Below are 21,086 nucleotides of genomic sequence, written 5' to 3'. Positions count from 1 at the left end.
TACTTTATTAAACAGTCTGTACCGGCAAATAAAAACTGTACCTAATGTACTGTTTTTTTTTTTCTTTTTTTCCATTATCCGTCTCTCCAGTCCTCCAGCCTGTCAATGCGCTCCCTGGCCAGTTGCACTGAGAAATTTTGTCCTGGCCAAAGTTTGTCCTGGCCAATACACTGCACTCACCTTGTTAGTCAGTTGGATGTTAGGCACTGCTCTGCCTTAAGGGTTTCCCAGACCCTTTTGGTTCATAGATAAATGTTTGGTCGATGGGCATGAGCACTGCATGTATTTGTTTGAATGTTATGAGTGTAAGAAGTTGAAGAATAAGACTGAGATGAAGATTTGTCACGTTAAAGTGTACAATTTACTCAATAAATCGTGAAAAAAATATGCGTACATAGAAGTACAATCAAGAAATGACAGTAGGATTAAAAAGTAAATACTGATTCAAACTGATAATTGTTTGGATGGGGGTCGGTTGCGAAACAAATCTATAGGTGGAGGGGGGTATGGATATTGGTGGCATAATTGTTTTTTTGTACACCTACAGGGGGTCCCCATTTGATGAGAAATTTTCACTACAGTGTAACCGTAGGGGGATTTCCAATTGGGGTTCAGGTGGTCTTTTAGGGACCCCTTTACAATCCCGTTGGTCTCTTTTCCTGGATCCTATGGTCTCCCTCAGTGATTGACTATCATTAAGGGAGACCATAGGCTCAAGGAGAAGAGACCTACGGGATTGTAAAGGGTCCCTAAAAGACCTGGACCACAATTGGGAATCCCCCTATGGTGACACTGTAGTGAAAATCCCATCAATTGAGGACCCCCTGTAGGTGTACCAAACACCAATTATGCCCACAATAGCCATACCCCCCACCTATATATTTGATTCGTAACCCACCCCCATCCAAACAATTATCAATTTGAATCAGAACTTATTTTTTAATCCTACTTTAATTTCTTGATTGTACTTCTGTGTACACTTATATTTATTTTCACAATTTATTGAGTAAATTGTACTCTTAAAATGGCAAATCTTTATCTCAGTCTTATTCGTCAACTTCTTACACTCCAAACCTTATTAATACACTCATTGATAATTGCGATGGCTGGATCGGTGGATTGGCCCGGCGGGTGTAGGGAAGAATTTGGCCCATTGCACCCATTCCCAGTGGTGCATTGCAGTCCAGGTAGCGTGCCTCGCGTCATGACATCATGTGGCCAGGCCTGTGGACCTGCTCCCACACTCTGGGGCTGACCCACTGTTTGGTAGAGATGGCCGGTGCATGTGCTTTACAAATCTCCAGTCTCAGAGACTGCTGCAGGCAGGATCGGTGAGGGGAGCGGCAGTGACAGGGAGTGGTGAATATTTGATTAATTATGGTGCGGTAAGTAACGCCCACCCCGGTGTCCACGCACTCAGCGCCTATAATTACACACCCTAGAAATGGTACCATTGAAAGTATAGAAATGGAGGTGTGGTCATGCCCCCTTTCCCGTGGCCACGTCCCTTTCTGGTTTTGTATCGATTTCTGACCCTCAGATGTTGGAGGGTATGTCATAGGTGCTAAATCTCAGGAATGGATATGGAATTCATCAACACATACAAGTTATCAACTCAGGAGCGTTGTGTTTCAAACAACAACACCACACCTGATTTCATTGCTGTCATTGAGTATTAATGCAAACACATTCTAACATTATGGTGGAATCTTTAACAAACTACAATCTTAGGTCTTTGGCACAGCATACTGTAAGATGACATTTTTCAGGAATTTTGGAAATAAAAACCCCAAGGTTATCCCGGGCAAGGCCGGGTGGGTCAGCTAGTATAGTATAAATGGCACTATAATGGAAACTACTGAGGAAGAGAGGGATCTAGGTGTCACTATTTCAGGGGACTTAAAGGCAGGTAGACAATGTAACAAAGCAATGAAAAAGGCAAGTCAGATGCTTGGTTGCATAGGGAGAGGTATCAGCAGTATAAAGAAAGAAGAAATAATGCCACTGTATAGGTCATTGGTATGACTTCATCTAGAGTTCTGTATTCAGTTCTGGAGGCCATATCTCCAGGATATAAATACATTAGAGACTGTACAAAGAAGGGCAACTAAAATGGAGCATGGCCTACATCACAAAACGTACCAGGAAAGACTAAAAGATCTTAATATGTATACTTTGGAGCAGAGAGGGGAAAGGGGGGACATGATAGAAACTTTCAAATATATCAAGGGCTTTAACAAGGTCCAGGTGGGAGAAATTCTTCACAGGAAGAGGAGAAGCAGAACACAAGGACATGCACTGACACTAGAGGGAGGAAGATTCGGGGGAAATTTGAGGAAGAATTACTTCACAGAAAGAGTAGGAGATAAGTGGAATAGCCTCCCATCAGAGGTGGTAGAGGCAAATACAGTAGTACAATGTAAACATGCTTGGGATAGGCATATTGATGTCCTTACAAAAAAATAAGGATCAAATATGGTTTGAGGTAACATGTTTAAAAAAGGGGCAGACTAGATGGGCCAAGTGGTTCTTATCTGCCGTCAAATTCTATGTGTCTAATCCCAGAACGATTGGAAACGTGGTACGGGGAATAATGAGAAATTCACTCTTTTATGTATTATTAATTATATGATATGATTGTTCATTTAAAACATAACTTTTAATGGACTCTTCATGTAAAAGGTAAGGAGCACTTTCATTGCTTTTTTAATTAAAAATTAATCAGTTACACATAGTATCAGCTGATTGCCTTAGCATATCACAAAATTCATCTTAATCAGTTTTACCCAGGTGATCCCACACCCATTTGGTCTGTATCTGTTAATTGCTATTGGTACTTTATATTTTCAGATAGATGCTTTGACATCTGAGAATTGTTGGATACTTAAAAAAAATGCTCTAATCATCTTGCAGCTCTCAACTTCCTGCAGCAGCCTGGTCACCCATAAGTCCTGGCGGCACTGGGGTTGGAGTGAACCTAACTTACCCCTTCAAATGTGGATGTTAGAGGTGAAGTCTTAGCCTGCAGGAGGCCATCAGGACAGTATAGTTCCGCAACAGGGTTCCGTACACACCCGTCATAACACATAGAGCACACACATATATATATATATATATATATATATATATATTCTGGTTGTCGGTCCGGCACTCACCCACTTGTGCAAACACCCGGGTGCCTTCTGGTTATGATAGTGGTAGATCTTGCAATAACAGACAGCGGCACTCACACGGGAACTTTTCAAAAAGTGTATTCAGAAAATCACAGCATTAAACCAACGTTTCGGGCATTATGCGCCCCTTTGTCAAGGTCGCATCACTACACCTTCCTGTGTGAGTGCCGCTGTCTGTTATTGCAAGATCTATATATATATATATATATATATATATATATATATATATGTATGTATATATATATATATATATATATATGTATATATATATGTATTTGTTCGGTGGCGGCACTCAGCCAATAACAGGAGTCCCACAGAGGTCTTGTAACCAACGTTTCAATGCTTTATTTGCATTTTCGTCAGGGTGCTGTAACGAAAAATGCAAATAAAGCATCGAAACGTTGGTTACAAGACCTCTGTGGGACTCCTGTTATTGGCTGAGTGCCGCCACCGAACAAATACCGTATAAGTTTGTGGATCAAAAACCATAACCGTACGCAGGATCTGTAATGCATATGTGCAGTCATTGCGTGTCTAACTACACACGTCCCATGCTGCACATGACTTGTACAGGTCTGATGCATGCGGAAAGTACCAAACATCCAAACTCGGTGCCTGTAGCCACACTTGCATTGGAACCTGAATCAGGCCCAATATTGATATTTAAGCACAAATGTTTATAATAATAAATATATTTTTGTATTTATTGAACAGTAAATATGCATTACCTGCGTGTATCCATAAAGGTTTAATATCTGTGCTATCTGTAAAGATCTCTCTGAAGAAAAATCTCCGATAAAACCAGCCAGCTTGTCATGGTCTAGACAGGAGAAGTTAGGAATGGTCTTCCCGGGACCAGATATGATTTGTATAACACTCAGAATAGCCTTGTTCACACTGCTACAGGAATCAGTCACATGGTAGCCCAGAGTGATGTTAGGTAAGAGATCAGGATTCTGATTTATCTCATCAATAGCATAAATAAAGGACAAGACATATCTGTAGTAACGAGGTATAGGCCTGTTTGGAAAAAAATTATACAAAAATAACAGAAATATCCCCATTTTGGAAAATCAATAGTGCAATACAATGGGGGAAATGTACTAAAATACAAATGACTACAAATACGCCTATTCGTAGCTAGTCATACACTTATTTGAATTTACAAAGGCCGGTATACAGATATTCGTACTCATAGTCTAGGCGTATTTGTATTCATATTTTGGAATAAGAATGAATACGTCATTGATAAAATACGAATACACGTCACAATTCATTTGAAAGGTTATTACTTATTTACTAACTGGACATATTATTTATCGAAGAAAATCGAGCAACCCAGATTTTCGATAACCAAACTTTTTCACGTTCATATTATTAAATACTAGCTGACCCGCCCGGCGTTGCCCGGGAAACCCTTGGGGTTTCTTTATTTCCAAAATTGCTGAAAAATGTCATCTTACAATATGCTGTGCCAAAGACCTAAGATTGTAATTTGTTATAGATTCCACCATAATGTTAGAATGTGTTTGCATTGATACTCAATGACGGCAATGAAATCAGGTGTGGTGTTGTTGTTTGAAACACAACGCTCCTGAGTTGATAATTTGTATGTGTTGATGAATTCCACATCCACTCCTGAGATTTAGCACCTACTGTATGACATATCCTCCAACATCTGAGGGTCAGAAATTGGTACAAAATCAGAAAGGGACGTGGCCACACCTCCATTTCTATACTTTCAAATTGTACAGTTTCTAGGGTGTGTAATTACAGGCGCGAAGGGACCGGGTGGGCGTTACTTACCCCGCCATAATTAATTAAAAATTCACTGCTCCCTGCCACTGCCACTCCCCTCACCGAACCTGCAGCAGACTCTGAGGTCTGGGGATCTGTAAAGCACATGCACCGGGCATCTCTACCAAACAGTGGGGCAGCCCCTGAGTGTGGGAGCAGGTCCACGGGCCTGGCCACATGATGTCATGACGTGACGCACGCTACCCGCACCACTGTAATGCCCCACTGGGAATGGGTGCAATGGGCCAAATTCTTTCCTACACCCGCCGAGCCAATCCACTGATCCAGCCATCACAATCATCAATGGGTGCATTGATAAGGTTTGAGTGTAAGAAGTTGAAGAATAAGACTGAGAAAAAGAATTGCCATGTTACAAAGTGTACAATTTACTCAATAAATCGTGAAAAAAATGTAAGTGTACATAGAAGTACAATCAAGAAATGAAAGTAGGATTAAAAAATAAGTTCTGATTCAAACTGATAATTGTTTGGATGGGGTGGGTTGTGAAACAAATCTATAGGTGGGGGTATGGATATTGTGGGCATAATTGGTGTTTGTTACACCTACATGGGGACCTCAATTGATGGGATTTTCACTACAGTGTCACGGTCACAGTGTCACCATAGGGGGATTCCCAATTGGGGTCCAGGTGGTCTTTTAGGGACCCTTTACAATCCTGTAGGTCTCTTCTCCTTGAGCTTACGGTCTCCCTTAATGATAGTCAATCACTGAGGGAGACCATAGGCTCCAGGAGATGAGACCAACGGAATTGTAAAGGGGTCCCTAAAAGACCACCTGAACCCCAATTGGAAATCCCCCTACGGTGACACTGTAGTGAAAATTTCTCATCATCTGGGTACCCCCTGTAGGTGTACCAAACACCAATTATGCCCACAATATCCATACCCCCTCCACCTATAGATTTGTTTTGCAACCCACCGCCATCCAAACAATTATCAGTTTGAATCATAATTTATTTTTTAATCCTACTTTCATTTCTTGATTGTACTTCTATGTACACATATTTTTTTCACGATTTATTGAGTAAATTGTACACTATAACATGACAAATCTTCATCTCAGTCTTATTCTTCAACTTCTTACACTCATAACATTCAGACAAATGCATGCAGCGCTCATGCCCATTGACCAAACATTATCTATGAACCATAAGAGTCTGGGAAACCCTTAAGGCAGAGCAGTGCATGATATCCAACTGACTAACAGGGTGAGTGCAGTGTACCCACTTTGTATTGATCAATGGGTGCATTGGCCAGGACAAAGATTTCTCAGTGCAACTGGAGGACTGGAGAGACGGATATGGGGAACAAAGTAGAAATGGTACATTAGGTACAGTTTTTATTTGCTAGTACAGACTGTTAAATACATGGCAAATTCTTTTTTATGTGTTCTGTGTGTTTGTGTGTGTTGTACTGTTTTTGTGTGTGTGTTGTAATGTATGTTGTTTTGTGTGTTATATTGTATGTATCTGTCCAATGCGTAAGTGTGTGAGGTGTGCTATGTATATACAGTATGTGTGTGTTGTGTCTTTGTGTATCTGTGCAAAGTTTAAATGTGTATTTTGTGTGTGTTGTACTGTTTTTTGGGTGTGTGTGGTGAATGTGGGTGTGTGTTGTGCTGTTAGAGGTATGTTATGTGTGTGTGTGTGTGTATGTGTGCAATGTTTAAGTGTGTGTTCTGTGTATTGTACTGTTTTTGGGTGTGTGTTGTAGTGAATGTTGGTGTGTGTTGTACTGTGAGTTGTGTGTTATGTGTGTGTGTTGTGTGTATATCTGCCGAATGTGTAAGTTTGTGAGGTGCGCTACGTATATATATGTGTGTAGTGTGCTGTGCATATCCTGGCAATGTTTAAGTGTGTGTGTTCTCAGTGGCGTAGCTTGGTTTGGGGCGCCAATCCGCCGTTAATGGGGGGGCGCCTCTCCCCCTCCCCGCCAGCCTCCCCACCCCCGCCGTTAATGGGGGGGGCGCCTCCCCCCCTCCCCACCCCGGCCGCCGGTGCCCCCCCCCCTCAATCGCCGCAGGCTTACCTGTCTGCGCGTCCCGGCTCCCCTCCTGGCTTCAATTAATAATTCTATGCAGACGGACCACGATAAAATGGCCGCCCCCATACCGCAAACAGTTTCAGAGAACTGTCTGCTTTATGGGGTGGCCATTTTATCGTGGTCCGTCTCCATAGAATTGATTGAAGCCAGGAGTTGTGTGTTTGTTGTACTGTTTTTGGGTGTGTGTTGTAGTGTGTATGGATTTGTATTGTACTGCATGCGGTGTGTTTCCAGCAATTTCAGCCCCTATCTCCCCCATGTGTACACAGCTTAAGTGTGTGAGGTGCGTGTGTTGTAAATGTGTGTTGTGTGCTATGTGTGCTTAAGTGGTGTACTGTGTGTGTGTGCGTGTACAATGTGTACGTGTGTGTGTTATGTGTGGTCTATGTATATCCTCAATTATTTCCTAATTGTTTAAAGCCTTCACCATAATGTTAGAATGTGTCTGTCATACTCAATGACAGCAATGAAATCAGGTGTAGAGTTGTTCCTTCGTCCACGGTTTCCCAGATCGTCAATCTTTTCCCCAGATCATCAATGAAGGAAAATTAAAACTTGGTGTTTTTTTAAAATTCTAAGTGAAATTTCCCAAAAATGGCTTCGAGGTGCACACCACGGGGTCCAGAGGTATCTTGTTGCCAAATTTGGTGTCTCTGAGTGCCACGGTGTGTCCGCAATGCGACGGACACGCACACACACACGCACACACACACGCACACAGACTCTTCAACTTATTATATAGATGGCTGGTATTTGACCCAAAAATACTTTTTTGGGTCAAATTTTCCAGGCGTTTTTCACTGAAGCCAGCCTGGATCAATCAGATCCAAGCTGGCTTCTCTGTGTAAAAAATTAACAAATAAATAATAATAATATAAAAAATGGTGCCCCCCCCCCCCCCAGCTACTATAACCAGCCTGGGCTCAAAAAGCCAGTCCTGGTTTTAGAAATTCTGGGTCCAAACAACATTGCTTGTGCGGTTCACATCCAGACTGGCCCATGAGGGTTAGGTGAGTCCCTTCGGTGATAGCTACATCAATATGGGGGGACATCTTAGTCATTTCCCAGAGCCCAGCTCTGGTTACAGAGCTGGAGCAGAAATGCAGCATCTATTTATTTATTTACAGTTACTTATATAGCGCAGCAGATTCTGTTGCACTTTACAAATGTTGACAACACTGAAAGAACAAACTGGGTAAAACAGACAGACATAGAGGTTGGAGTTCCCTGCTGCAAGCTTACAATCTATAGGGAAATAGGAGGGAAACAGGTACTTGTGTATTATCACGGCGCCCCCGATTTCCATCGCAGGGCATTGTACGATGAAAAATCACGTTGCATGGCATGGCATGCAATATGATCGCATGCCATGCCATGCAACGTGATTTCACCCGATTTTTAATTGTACAGGCACCCAGATGCCTTATTACCATGTGAAATCCCACCCCCCAGACCATATTTTTAATTGTATACCAACCCTTATGGGTCATGAGTATGTGAAATGCCCCCCATTGTTAACGGCACCCCACTATGAACACCAACCCGAAGCGGGGCGAGCGCAGCGAGCCCGCGAGGGGCGGCGGTACGCATCCTCTGACCTTTTCATACCCCCACTATCCACGTCGGCGTGGAGTTGATCTTATAAAGTGTGGCGAGCGCAGCGAGCCACCAAGCCCGAAGCATGGCGAGCGGACACGTATACCTGTGAAGTAATACGCGTCCCCTCACGGGGTTTGCTGCGCTCGCCATGCTTCGGACTTGAAATCAAATCCATGCCGACGTGGATAGTGGGGGACGCGTACAGCCGCCCCTCGCGGGCTCGATACACTCGCCACGCTTCGGGTTGGCATTGATAGTGGGGGGCCGTTAACAATGTGGGGGCATTTTACATATTTATTACCCATCAGGGTGGATATACAATTAAAAATCGGGACTGGGGGTGCCATTTAACATGGGACTCAATGGCAAATCGCGTTGCATTGCATCGCATGCCATTGTAATGGCATGCGATGTGACCCGATTTTAAAATTGTATACTCAGCCCGTAAAAAAAGGCTGAAATCGGGTCCATCACATGCCATCGCATACCTTAATTAGTGGTATGCAATGCGATGCGATGGGCGCCGTGATAATACACAAGTACCGGGAAACAATAGGACAGGCACCAGTAATAGCATAGCAGTCCCACCAAGTTGCAAATCCAGAAATTAAGCTATATAATACATGAGTGCCTCTGAGGGTTATGTGGGTGATACCTCAATTTGATAGACTTGCCTGGAGAGGTGAGTTTTCAGGGAGCACTTGAAAGTGTGGAGGCTAGTAGAGATGTGCATGGAAGGGCATTCCATAGGGTGGGTGCAGCTCTATAAAAGTCCTGTAACAGTGAGTGGGAGCTAGTGATCCATGCAGAAGAGAGACATATATCTTGTGCAGAGTAGAGCGAGCAAGTTGGGAGATATTTTGTGATAAATGAAGAGATATAGGTTGGTGTGGTTTGGTTAATAGCTTTATATGTGAGTAGAAGTATTTTGTATTGACTATAGTAGAATACGGGCAACCAATAGATGGACTGGCAGAGCGGATCAGCAGATGATGAACGTCTGGTGAGGAAGATCAAGCTTTCAGGAGCATTTAAAATAGATTGCAGTGGTAAGAGTCTGTTCTTGGGAAGAGCAATGAGGAGACTATTGCAACAATCAATGTGGGATATAATGAGTGCATGGATTAGTGTTTCAGCAGTGTCGAGTGTAAGATAGGATCGTATCTTAGATATGATTTTTAGATGCATGTAACATGATTTTGAGACAGACTGAATGTGGGGGAAAAAAGGACAGTTCAGAGTCAAGGGTGACCGCTAGGCAGCGAGCTTGAGGAATATGGTAGATTGTCGAGTTGTCAGTTATGGAGAAATCAGGATGGTCATATTAACAAAAAAAGAGAGAAAAAAGAAACTCGGTGGGGTGCACTCTAGATCCCCTAACTGAAGTTGTTCTGTTAAATTAGATCATTCATTTTTTGTACATTTTTTCTGCTGTGCATATTTTATTTTTATTTTTACATATTTTAATTAAAATATTTTATCAATAAATATTAGTGATATTTTTGTTGCTAATATTGCTGTGTAAAGAATTGGTTTTTCAATCCCAGCGATTATATGGAAGTAATTAAATCAGATACCGGTATCTCAATAGTGTGTATCCACTTCTCAGTAAGCATTGGCATGGTAATGACCACAAAATTATGACCATCATATCACCCTATCATATGCACCATAGGTTTTATCGGTGTTTCACTCAAATGAGTGATGGTAAGGTTTTAATCATTGGTCAAAGAATTTTTTTTTTTTTTTCAAAAGGACATACCAAGGCAAACGAAGTATATACACACAATTTGCATATATACAAAAATGAACAAAAACTGTCCATGTGTATCTCTGTGCTATCCTCAATAGTTGACGTTTCTGCAGGCAAACTGAATTATCATATCGTGATCTCAAAATGAACGTGTAATCATTTGTGCTATTCCTTTCATACCACAGTGATATTAAATGCTGATATGCCCGCAAATAAAACTGCTTGTACTCCCAAATGGCGGCACCCCTAATAATATCAAGGAGGTTAGGGCAAACTGGGCACACAAAGGAATGGCTATATTTTAGTATGCACGCTAATTCTGAGTAGAGGAGGTATAGACTTTCCACTTTAGATCAAAAGCAAAGTAGCGTTCATGAGGACAATCACAGAGAGGACAGGGTTAATGTACTCACAAGCGGACCAATACCCCACTGGATACAAGCGGGACTCTGTTGGGAGTCTACCGTCCGCACCATTTGGGGGTCTGATTACCGGGTCTGGACGCAGATGCGGCGTCTCCTCATTGCTGTAGCTGTGCTTCTCGGCTGGACGGAGACGGACAGCCGGTCATGTGAGCGCCCACGTGATCGACGAGGATGACGTACGTTTCACCAGGGCTTGTTCACACGGCAGCAAATGCAGGCTGGTAACTGCTCCTGGTTGGTGGGAATAGAATTAATTCAGTCTTGGAAATGTTAAGTTTGAGATAGGGAGAAGACATCCAAGATGACATCTTCTTAACACAAGTGGTAGTGGATCTATCGGTAGCGAGGCCGATTGGTGTATGTTACTTTAAGGTCTCTCAAACCTTCACCAAATCACCTAAACACCAAAAGTTGGAACATAACCTCTCTGGCATTCTGAATCTTCAATGCAGTATTTCCTCTCCCACACATGCAAAAAAAGATTTAAATATGATAGTGAAGAACGTTTCACACACAATTTAATGACAATAAAGTTAAAAACATCCACAAATGACAAGTTTAAAATGCTGGAATAAGGCACTATTGAATAAAGTGTAAAGTGACAAGTTTCACACGGAGTTGCTGTTAATTATCGAATGCAGAGGAACTGATCATTAACAGTTCCACACAGCCATGAACCGTGGTCCCAAATTTGGCAATCAGCTGGGCGTTCTGGTTCATCGGTCACCGGCTCCTCCGTCTCCTGTCTCCTCATGTGTTAACTGCAGAAATTCACCAACGCGTTTCCTCCCTCCACTGGGGACTTTTTCACCTTGAAATCTCATCTCCGTCCAAGATGACATGGCAGAGAGGCATTCAGAGACATGGGCCACAACCACTGGTGACAACTCTGGGGTTGATAGATAGATTTGAGTGTCATCTGCATACAAGTGATACTGGATTCCGAAAGAGCTGATTAGTTTGCTAAGAGATGAGTTATAGATTGAGAAGAGCAGATGACCTAAAACTGAGCCTTGTGGTACTCCAACTGACAGAGGTAGTGAAGATGAGGTGGTATCAGACAAGCCAACGCTGAAAGAGTGATTAGATAGGTAGGATGAGAACCAGGATAGAGCTATATCATTTAGACCTAGGGAGTGCAGTGTTTGTATAAGGAGAGAGTGGTCAACAGAGTCAAAATCAGCAGAAAAATACGGAAGAATGATAAGTAAGTAATGGCCTTTAGACTTGGCAGTTACCAGATCATTCAGCACTTTAGTCAGTGCTGTCTCAGTGGAGTGTTGGGACCAAAAACCTGACTGAAGTGGGTCTAATAGGGTGAGAGTTAAGAAAGTGTGTGAGGCGAGAGTAGACAAGTCTCTTGAGTAGCTTGGAGAGGCATGGGAGTTGAGAGGAAAGGTAGTTAGATAGTTACGGTCAGAATTGTGTTTTTTCAGAATGGGAGCAATCACTGCATGTTTGAACAGAGAAGGAAGGATACCTGTAGCAAGAGAGGGTTTGCAGATATTAGTCTGTTGGCCACCTTTTTCTCGTTAAAGTCAATTAATGATTGGAGTAAAAAGCTGTGACCTGTTAGCCAAGACGTACTGTGTCCATGTCTTTAATTATTAGATACGGGTTTAAGCTAAGGCTTACATATTATGTTACTGGTAAATGAGTTTTACATGGTTTAGTTATGTATTACAGGTTCAAGGTTTTAATGGGTTTTAATGGGAATTAACATATTAAGCTCTTAAAATACCATGCTATGGCCCTTATTCTGTTTGAGTCAGATGGCTGTTTGGTCAGATGGCCGATGTATTGTGTTTGCGCATGTGCAGTGGATAACATAATTTTTTATTTTTTATTATTATTATGAATAGATTTTTATCTCAACTTACTGCGGACAGTGCTCAAAAAATCAATAGCCATTCAATATCAATGGACTAATTAGCATCATATCTATTTATTTCAAAATGTTTGTTTTTATCACTGGCCAGTGACATATATTTGTTTAATAAATGTTATTATTTTTCATATATTTCAATATATTGATTTAAGCGTGTTGTTATATCTTTTGTTTTCTTGTGTTGATACCTTCTGGGAATTGGCATTTCCCTGTTTTCACGCTGCTAGAACCTTTCCATGTTTAAGAGATTTTTATTTTTGTATATATATATATTTTTTTATTTTTTTATTTCTTAATATATAGGGAGATATAATTGTGTTTATCTACAAATACGTGGTTAGGTATATAAGTTTACATTAAGTAAAATAAAATAAAAGGAGCCCTGGGTTGATCTGGGCTAAGCGCTGATTATATTCCATATTGTACAAATATTCAGACTTTTGAACACTGTCCCAAAAATACTATTCATGTGTCTAAAAAAATGTACAACCCCCAAAAAATGTAGCCACATATGGGGACTGCGGCAGCTAGCCTAAGTAAGTCATATGCAGGATCGCCATTGCAAGGGGCATTGGGGCAGATGTATTAAGCTTGGCAAAGAGATAAACTGGAGTTAACGTGGAAGGAGATAAAGCACCAGCCAATCAGCTGTGTTTGAAATATGACAGTTGGGAGTTGATTGGCTGTTGCGTTATCTCCTTCCACTTTATCTCCAGTTTATCTCTTCACCAGGCTTAATACATCTGTCCCATTGTGAGGCCAAGGAAACATTTCCCGGACATGATAACCCATTTTCCCAAAGTCCATCCATGCTCCACCCCCCATCCTTTACCAAGAATGCCTCTGACTGTCAATCAGGCAGAGGCTTTCACATTTATGAGATGTGAACTCAGGACCCATTTTGTACATGCACACATTTCTGCCCAGCGTTTAGTGGGCATGAAATGTTGGGTGGACCCAGAGCTATTTTTCAGCAGGCTCCAGCAGGAACTGAGGCCCTGATTCTAGTTCACTCTTTCTGCCAAAATATTTCTTAGATGGACAAAACCATGTGCACTGCAGGTGAGGCAGGTGTAAAACCCCACCCAAATCTAATTATCTCTGCACAAGTAACACCTGCCTCATCTGCAGGGCACATGGTTTTGTCCATTTAAGAAATATTTTGTAAGAAAGAGTGAACTAGAATAAGGACCTCAGTTCCTGCTTGAGCCTGCTGAACAATAGCCCTGGGTGGACCCTAGTGAACATAGGCATCCCCTTGCCTGCTTAGGGTGGGTGGATAAAGTCACATGATGTCAGCACCCACCCCCAAGTCGCACAAGAACAGCCAGTATGTAGCTACCACTTACAGCAACAATACAGGTGTATGCTTCTGACTCACATTCTACACATGATCATGAATGTTCTGCACACAGTTATTTAAGATGTTGGCACAGAGATTACTTACAGGTAACACAAGAAATTTTCACCTGAAGACACAAGGCTGTAACCAGAGCTGACGGTGAATATTCCACCAATAATAATGTCTCCATCCTGGGTATACTTGGTATTAAATAAAGGATATTTATCCTGCTTGATAAAACACTGAGGTCCTGAGCGTAATATCTCACAGTGCATCAGAGACAGAGCGAGGAGACAGGATATTGCTTTACAGAGAGTGAATTCACCAAACATCACTGAGCAATGGGGCTGTTCCATAGACGGACACATATAGTAACCATGCAGGTGGTATTCCAGACACAGTGTGCGGCTGCTGAGTCCTGCAGGTAACTGCTCATCTTATATAGACCTGAGAGCGAGAGAGATGCCTGGGAATTATATTTAGACTGTTTCTGTTTGAAAAGATCAAACAGAAAGAAGATATATATATATATATATATATATATATATATTGTTGTTTTGCATACTATTAACAGTTAGTACAGTAAGCCTGACTGCAAAGTTTTTACTGTTTGTTCTTCTATTTATGTGTTCATCATATTTTGGAGAAGGGTCTGTGCAGGCCCTCATGTGTGTTGAATCCAAATATAGGCAACTGTCCTAAGACTGGGATACAGTTGACTCACAGACTTTGGGCCAGATAGAATGTCCCGGCAGCCAAACGTGGGCTTTTCTTTAAAGTGATAATCAACTACCCCTTTTAAAAAACACCAGTACACAGCAGTGTGTGCTGCGCTGGGGAGGGAGGCTGCTGCCACTGAGCAGTCTGAGCGATGCGCATGGTCGGCAGTAAGAGTGCGGCAGCTCGCACATATGAAGACAGCCAGCAAAGGCTAGCCTTCGCTGGATGCTCGCAGGGTGATTTAAACCCTGTGGCTCTTTGGGGGCAGTAATCATGCATTTTCTTCATTTAGAGAGAAGACTGCTGACGTCATTAGCAGCCTCCTTCTTTCCATTTACACTGAGTAATTCTAGATTTACTCGATGCTGCAAACAGGGAAAAACATTAGATGGTGAGTAATTCTGAATCATTTTGCCCTAATTTATACTGCAAGCTCAGCCGGATTCTGATGTACTAATGAATACATCATCGATAGAATATGAGCTATTTCACAGGCTCTGGCAGACACTGGGTGTCAAAACTCGGCACGGCAAAAAACAGTGCTTTACATAGAAGTTTATAATAGACAGGATGGCCACAGCCTAGCAGCCATCCTTTCCAGGGGTGACATATGGCTGCAACCCGGTGGCCGGGCCGTGAACATCCCTTGTGAAAGGACACAATGCTGTCCATTGTTAACTACTGTGTGCGGCACAACTTTTGGCTGTGCGGAGTTTCGCCGCCTGGCATCAGCCGGAGCATGTGAAAAAACCCTAAGACCATGAGTTCTATGGTGGTATGTTCATTTACTATGATTCCTACTGCTGAATTCCACCGGTAATTCAGCCAAAAATATGACTCCAAAATACTATTTTTTCATGCAAATTTGGCTGAAGCTTGCAAGGATCAGTCAGATCCATGCAGGTTTCTCTGTGTAAAAAAAATTATGAAACAAGTCAAAAAAATTGTGGGGTCCCCCCCCCCCCCCCCCCGCCCAGCAGTTACCAGCTCCAGGCTCATATAGCCAGTCCGGTTGCAGAAATACAGTAGCATAAAAAAATAAGATCCCCCTATATTTCTATAACCAGCACCACACTCTTGATCCGGTCCTGGTTACCAAAATATGGTGGACAAGAGGAGTAGGAATCCCCCATATTTCTTAAACCAGCACTGGGCTCAAACAGCCAACGATGTCATGCTGAAGCCCGGGGCTGTCCCTGGAGTCCCTGGGCTGTGGCTGGTAGCAAATAAAGTGTTAAATAAGTGTAAAAAAATTATATTGGGCTGTGTGGTAGAACTCCCCACATGCTGGGACTTGAGGAACAACAAGTCCCTGCATGCAGGACATTAATGGGCCCACTGGAACTTGTAGTCCTACTACAAAACCAATAGCCCAATAACTGACACACACACTGATTTTAAGTGCATCTGAAAAGTATTCACAGCACTTTTTCCATATTTAGTTATGTTACAGCTTTATTCTAAAATGGAATAAATGTATTTTTTCCTCAATATTCTACACACAATACCCCATAATTACAATGTGAAAAAAAGTTTTTGGGAGATTTTTGCAACTTTATTAAAAATAAAAAAATAAGAAGTCACATGTAAATAACCCGACGTCTGCGTCCCACCTCCTGTGACCTGGACCCTGCCCCAACTAAGCTGGTAACAGGGTGCATGAATATAATCGGCCTTGTATTTGCAAAAATAGTTCAACGCTCTCTGCAAACAGGCATTTTTCCTGAGCCACTAAAGGAAGCAATTGTTAGACCACTTCTTAAAAAAAAAAATTTAGACCCAGTGAGCAACTACAGACCGGTATCAAACCTTTCTTTTCTAGGAAAGGTTATTGAGAAAGTGGTAGCAACTCAACTAGAAACCCACCTGTAAGCCCATGATATTTATGATCCATTCCAGTCAGGATTCAGGAGAAGACACACCACTGATACAGCCCTGGTATGTGTGCTTAATTATCTTCTTGTGGCAAGAGACAGAGGTGACTGCTCAATCTCAATCTTTCTGGATCTCTCAGTAGCTTTTGATACCGTGGACCATGATATTCTAATTCAGCGCCTGAAAAATTTCTGTGGGTTGGATGGCACAGTTCTAAGCTGGTTCAAATCATTTCTCACTGGTAGGTCACAGAGAGTTTCATCTGGAGTGTATTCATCATCACCAGAGGCACTTCCATGTGGTGTCCCACAGGGTTCCATATTATCTCCCATGCTTTTTGCTATTTACATGCCACCACTGGGTGAAATAATCAGACGTCATGGCCCGGTTTACCACTGTTATGCAGATGATACACAACTATACCTGTCCTTTTCTCCAGGTACTGAGAACCCAATACCAACCCTAAATGGCTGTCTAGCTAAGCTCCAGGAGTGGATGAGTGCCATTTGGCTGTGACTGAACCCTGATAAAACCGAGGTCCTTATTATATGTCACAGGACAAGACTGCAGAAGAGCCAACCAACAGGACTTACGCTTGGGGGTATAGAACTTCAAAATATGGAACATGTGTGGAATCTTGGTGTTGTCCTGGATTGTGGCTTGACACTTATACATCAGGTATCAACCACAATTAAATCCTCATTATATCATCTAAGGAATATGGCCAGAATCAAGCACTTAATATCCTCAGATCTGCCTAAAGTCATTCATGCATTTGTATCATCACACCTTGACTACTGCAATGCCCTCTACCTCGGTCTCCCAGCAAAATAATTGCCCTGCTTGCAGATGGTACAAAATACAGCTGCCAGGCTATTAACCAATGAGCCTCACTCCAGCCACATAACACCCATTCTGTACTCTGGCTGCCTATAAGATGGCGAATAATTTTCAAGATGGCTTACTGACTTTTAAAGCTATACATGATCAGGGCCCAGGGTACCTGCAGCAGCTTCTGATCCCTTATTTTCTTCCTCGATTACTGTGATCGGTTGATGAAGTACTAACAGTACCCAGAATTTCCCTGAATTCATCTGGGGGTCGAGCTTTCAGAGCTGTGGCCTCAACTCTATGGAACTCACTTCCCCGCTCAGTTCGAGAAGCTTCCACTCTGGAAACATTCAAAAATAGACTCAAGACTTTCCTGTTCATCCAAGCATTTCACTAATGTCCCTTGTTAAGTTGTTAAGTTTGTTTTGTATTTTGAGCTGTAAAAGGCTAATGCAAGCACTTTGTGTCCTATTAGGAGAAAAGTGCTATATAAAATTAAATTATTATTATAAATAAATAACATTATTATTGAATATTCACAGCCTTTGCCATGAAACTAAAAATTGAGCACAGTTGTACCCTGTTTCCGATGATCATCCTTGAGATGTTCCTACAGCTTAATTGTAGTCCTCCTGAGGTTAAATAAGTAGATTGGACATGATTTGAAAAGGCACTCTCCTGTCTATATAAGGTCCCACCCTTGACAGTGCAAATTAGAGCACAAACTAAGCATGAATTCAAATGAATTGTCTATAGACCTCTGAGACAAGATTGTCTTCAGGCAGGGAAGCCCTAACAGGAATTGGGTGGGAAACGGTTATGGAGGGAAAAAATGCAGAGGAAATGTGGGATACTCTAAAAAAGGTGCTTGATTCACTAACTATTGAATACATTCCTAAAGTAACTAAAGGTAAATTCAACAAAAAAAAAGCCACCATGGTTGGTCAAAGAAGTAAGGTCAGCTATCAACAATAAAACCAGAGCCTTTAAATTCTATAAAAATAACTTGAATGAGGAGGCGTTCGCAAAATACAAAGAATCAAACAAAACTTGTAAAGGGGTAATCAAAGCAGCTAAAATATTATATGAAGAGTGCATAGCCACTGAAAGCAAAACCAACCCAAAGAAGTTTTTTAAATACATAAATAGTAAACGTTTAATTAAGGAAAACATAGGCCCACTAACTGATACTAGTGGAAAAAGTGTTACTGAGGACAAGGGAAAAGCGAAACTGTTAAATGAGTTCTTCTCATCAGTATTTACTAAGGGAGAGCAGACTGTGGAATGAACATTTACCACAAACGGGACAAATAAGCCAGATCTCATTGTGGATTTCACGCCGAAAGAAATAATACTGAGGCTAAGCAAACTCAAAACAAATAAGTCACCAGGGCCAGATGGGATTCATCCGAGGGTATTAATGGAATTAAGGGATGAACTAGCTACCCCCCTACATTATATCTTTAGCAAGTCACTATCGTCAGGTATAGTACCAAAAGATTGGAGAATAGCAGAGGTAGTGCCAATATTCAAAAAAGGAAAAAAGGAAGATCCAGCTAATTACAGACCCGTTAGTTTAACATCAATTGTGGGTAAACTATTTGAAGGATTTTTAAGGGATGGTATCCAGGAATATTTAGATCATCACCGTCTACTCAGTACTAACCAACATGGGTTCGTGAAAAATCGTTCATGCCAAACTAATCTACTAGGGTTCTATGAAGAGGTTAGCAAAAACCTCGATAATGGAAATGCTGTAGATGTGATTTTCCTAGATTTCGCTAAAGCATTTGATACTGTCCCACACAAGAGATTGATTAATAAAATGGAGAACCTAGGATTGGGTGAAAATATCTGCAGATGGGTAGGGAATTGGCTATGTAATAGAGAACAAAGAGTGGTTGTGAATGGTGCCGTATCAGATATGATACCGGTACTAAGTGGAGTGCCCCAGGGTTCGGTTTTGGGGCCCATTTTGTTTAACATTTTTATTAACGATATTGGGATAGGGTTACTCAGCAATGTATCCATCTTTGCGGACGATACAAAACTTAGCAAAGTCATCAAATCACCAGAAGATGTCACCATGCTTCAAAATGATCTTGCAATTCTAGATGAGTGGGCAAAAAAATGGAAGATGAGGTTCAATGTAGATAAATGTAAGGTTATGCACCTTGGGAGACACAACCAGTGTGCAAGTTACAACCTTAGCGGAGAGGAACTGGGTAATTCCATACTTGAAAAGGATCTAGGAGTCCAAATAGACAGCAATCTAGGATGTAGTGCCCATTGTAATGTAGCTACAAAAAAGGCCAATAAAATTCTGGCATGTATTAAGAGGGGAATGGAAACTAGGGACTCAAGGGTAATTATGCCACTATATAAAGCATTGGTGAGACCTCACCTAGAGTACGGAGTACAGTTCTGGGCCCTACACTATAAAAAGGACATCATAGAATTAGAAAAAGTCCAAAGGCGAGCAACAAAGCTTATTAGGGGAATGGAGAATTTAAGCTACGGGGAGAGATTAAGCAATTTGGGACTACAGTATTTACATTAGAAAAGAGACGTTTAAGGGGGGACATGCTCAACATGTACAAGTATATCAAGGGCCAATATAAGGAACTGTCACACACCCTATTTTCTACTAGAAAGGAATCTAGGACGCGAGGGCATGAGTATAGATTAGAAGAAAAAAGATTTCATTCAGCTAGTAGAAAGAATTTCTTTACGGTCAGAACAGTCAAACTCTGGAACTCTCTTCCCAGAGAGGTGGTAACGGCTGGCTCATTAAATGCGTTCAAGGCAAAGTTGGACAAACATTTACTGGAGAAAAACATTCATGGGTACAAATAAGAAATATAATTTGTCTGTAAAATACCAGAACCTACCAAATCAGCAATGGATACCAGGTTGAACTAGATGGACGCAAGTCTTTTTTCAGCCTTACCTACTATGTAACTATGTAACAAATCTAGGGAAAAGTACAGAAAAATATCTGCTGTTTTTGAAGGTCCCAATGAACACAATGGCCCTCATCATCCATAAATGGAAAAAGTTCAAAACCCCCAGGGCTCTTCCTGGAGCTGGCCGGCCATCTAAACTGAGCAATCAGGGGAGAAGGGTCCAAGTCAGTGAGGTGACCAAGACCCCGATGGTCGCTCTATGAGTGCTACTTCATTCCTCTGTGAAGAGCGGAGAACCTTCCAGAAGTATAAGCATCTCTGCAGAAATCCAACAATCATGCCTCTATGGTAGAGTGGCCAGATGGAAGCCAATACTTAGTGATGGAAGCATCATGCTGTGTGGATAGGGCAGGAACTGGGAGGCTAGTTAGGATAGAGGAAATTATGAATGCAGCAATGTAAAGAGAAATCCTGGATGAAACTCTGCTCCAGTCTTCAGACTGGGATGACCGTTCTTCTTTCAGCAGGACAATGACTCTAAGGACACAGAGTGTCTTCAGGACAACACTGTGAATGTCCTTGAGTGGCCCAGCCAGAGCCCAGATTTGAATCCGATTGAACATCTCTGGAGAGATCTGAAAATGGAAATGCACCGATGCTTCTGGGCTGCTGTGTCCTACAGTGCAGGACTCACGTGAAGATCCGGCATTCAGG

The 21,086-nt window shown here is 41.8% G+C and overlaps 1 protein-coding gene across 1 annotated transcript in view; it reads right to left on the bottom strand.

Moving 5' to 3' along the window:
- LOC146069234 (vomeronasal type-2 receptor 26-like) overlaps positions 1–14,396 on the bottom strand; it is a 52,604-nt gene extending 38,208 nt beyond the window's left edge. The window contains exons 1-2 of the mRNA XM_083179294.1: positions 14,146–14,396; positions 3,902–4,193 (exon numbers count right to left, since the gene is read on the bottom strand). Coding sequence (XP_083035420.1) covers positions 3,902–4,193; positions 14,146–14,396 — 543 coding nt within the window. The remainder of the gene's footprint in view (positions 1–3,901; positions 4,194–14,145) is intronic.
- Positions 14,397–21,086: the final 6,690 nt, after the last annotated feature.

The sequence above is a fragment of the Crinia signifera genome, chromosome 1 (genome assembly GCF_055691185.1).
Source record: "Crinia signifera chromosome 1, ASM5569118v1, whole genome shotgun sequence".
Lineage (NCBI taxonomy): Eukaryota > Metazoa > Chordata > Amphibia > Anura > Myobatrachidae > Crinia > Crinia signifera.
Note: the sequence above shows the minus strand (reverse complement) of the source record. Positions and strands in the feature narration are given on the sequence as shown.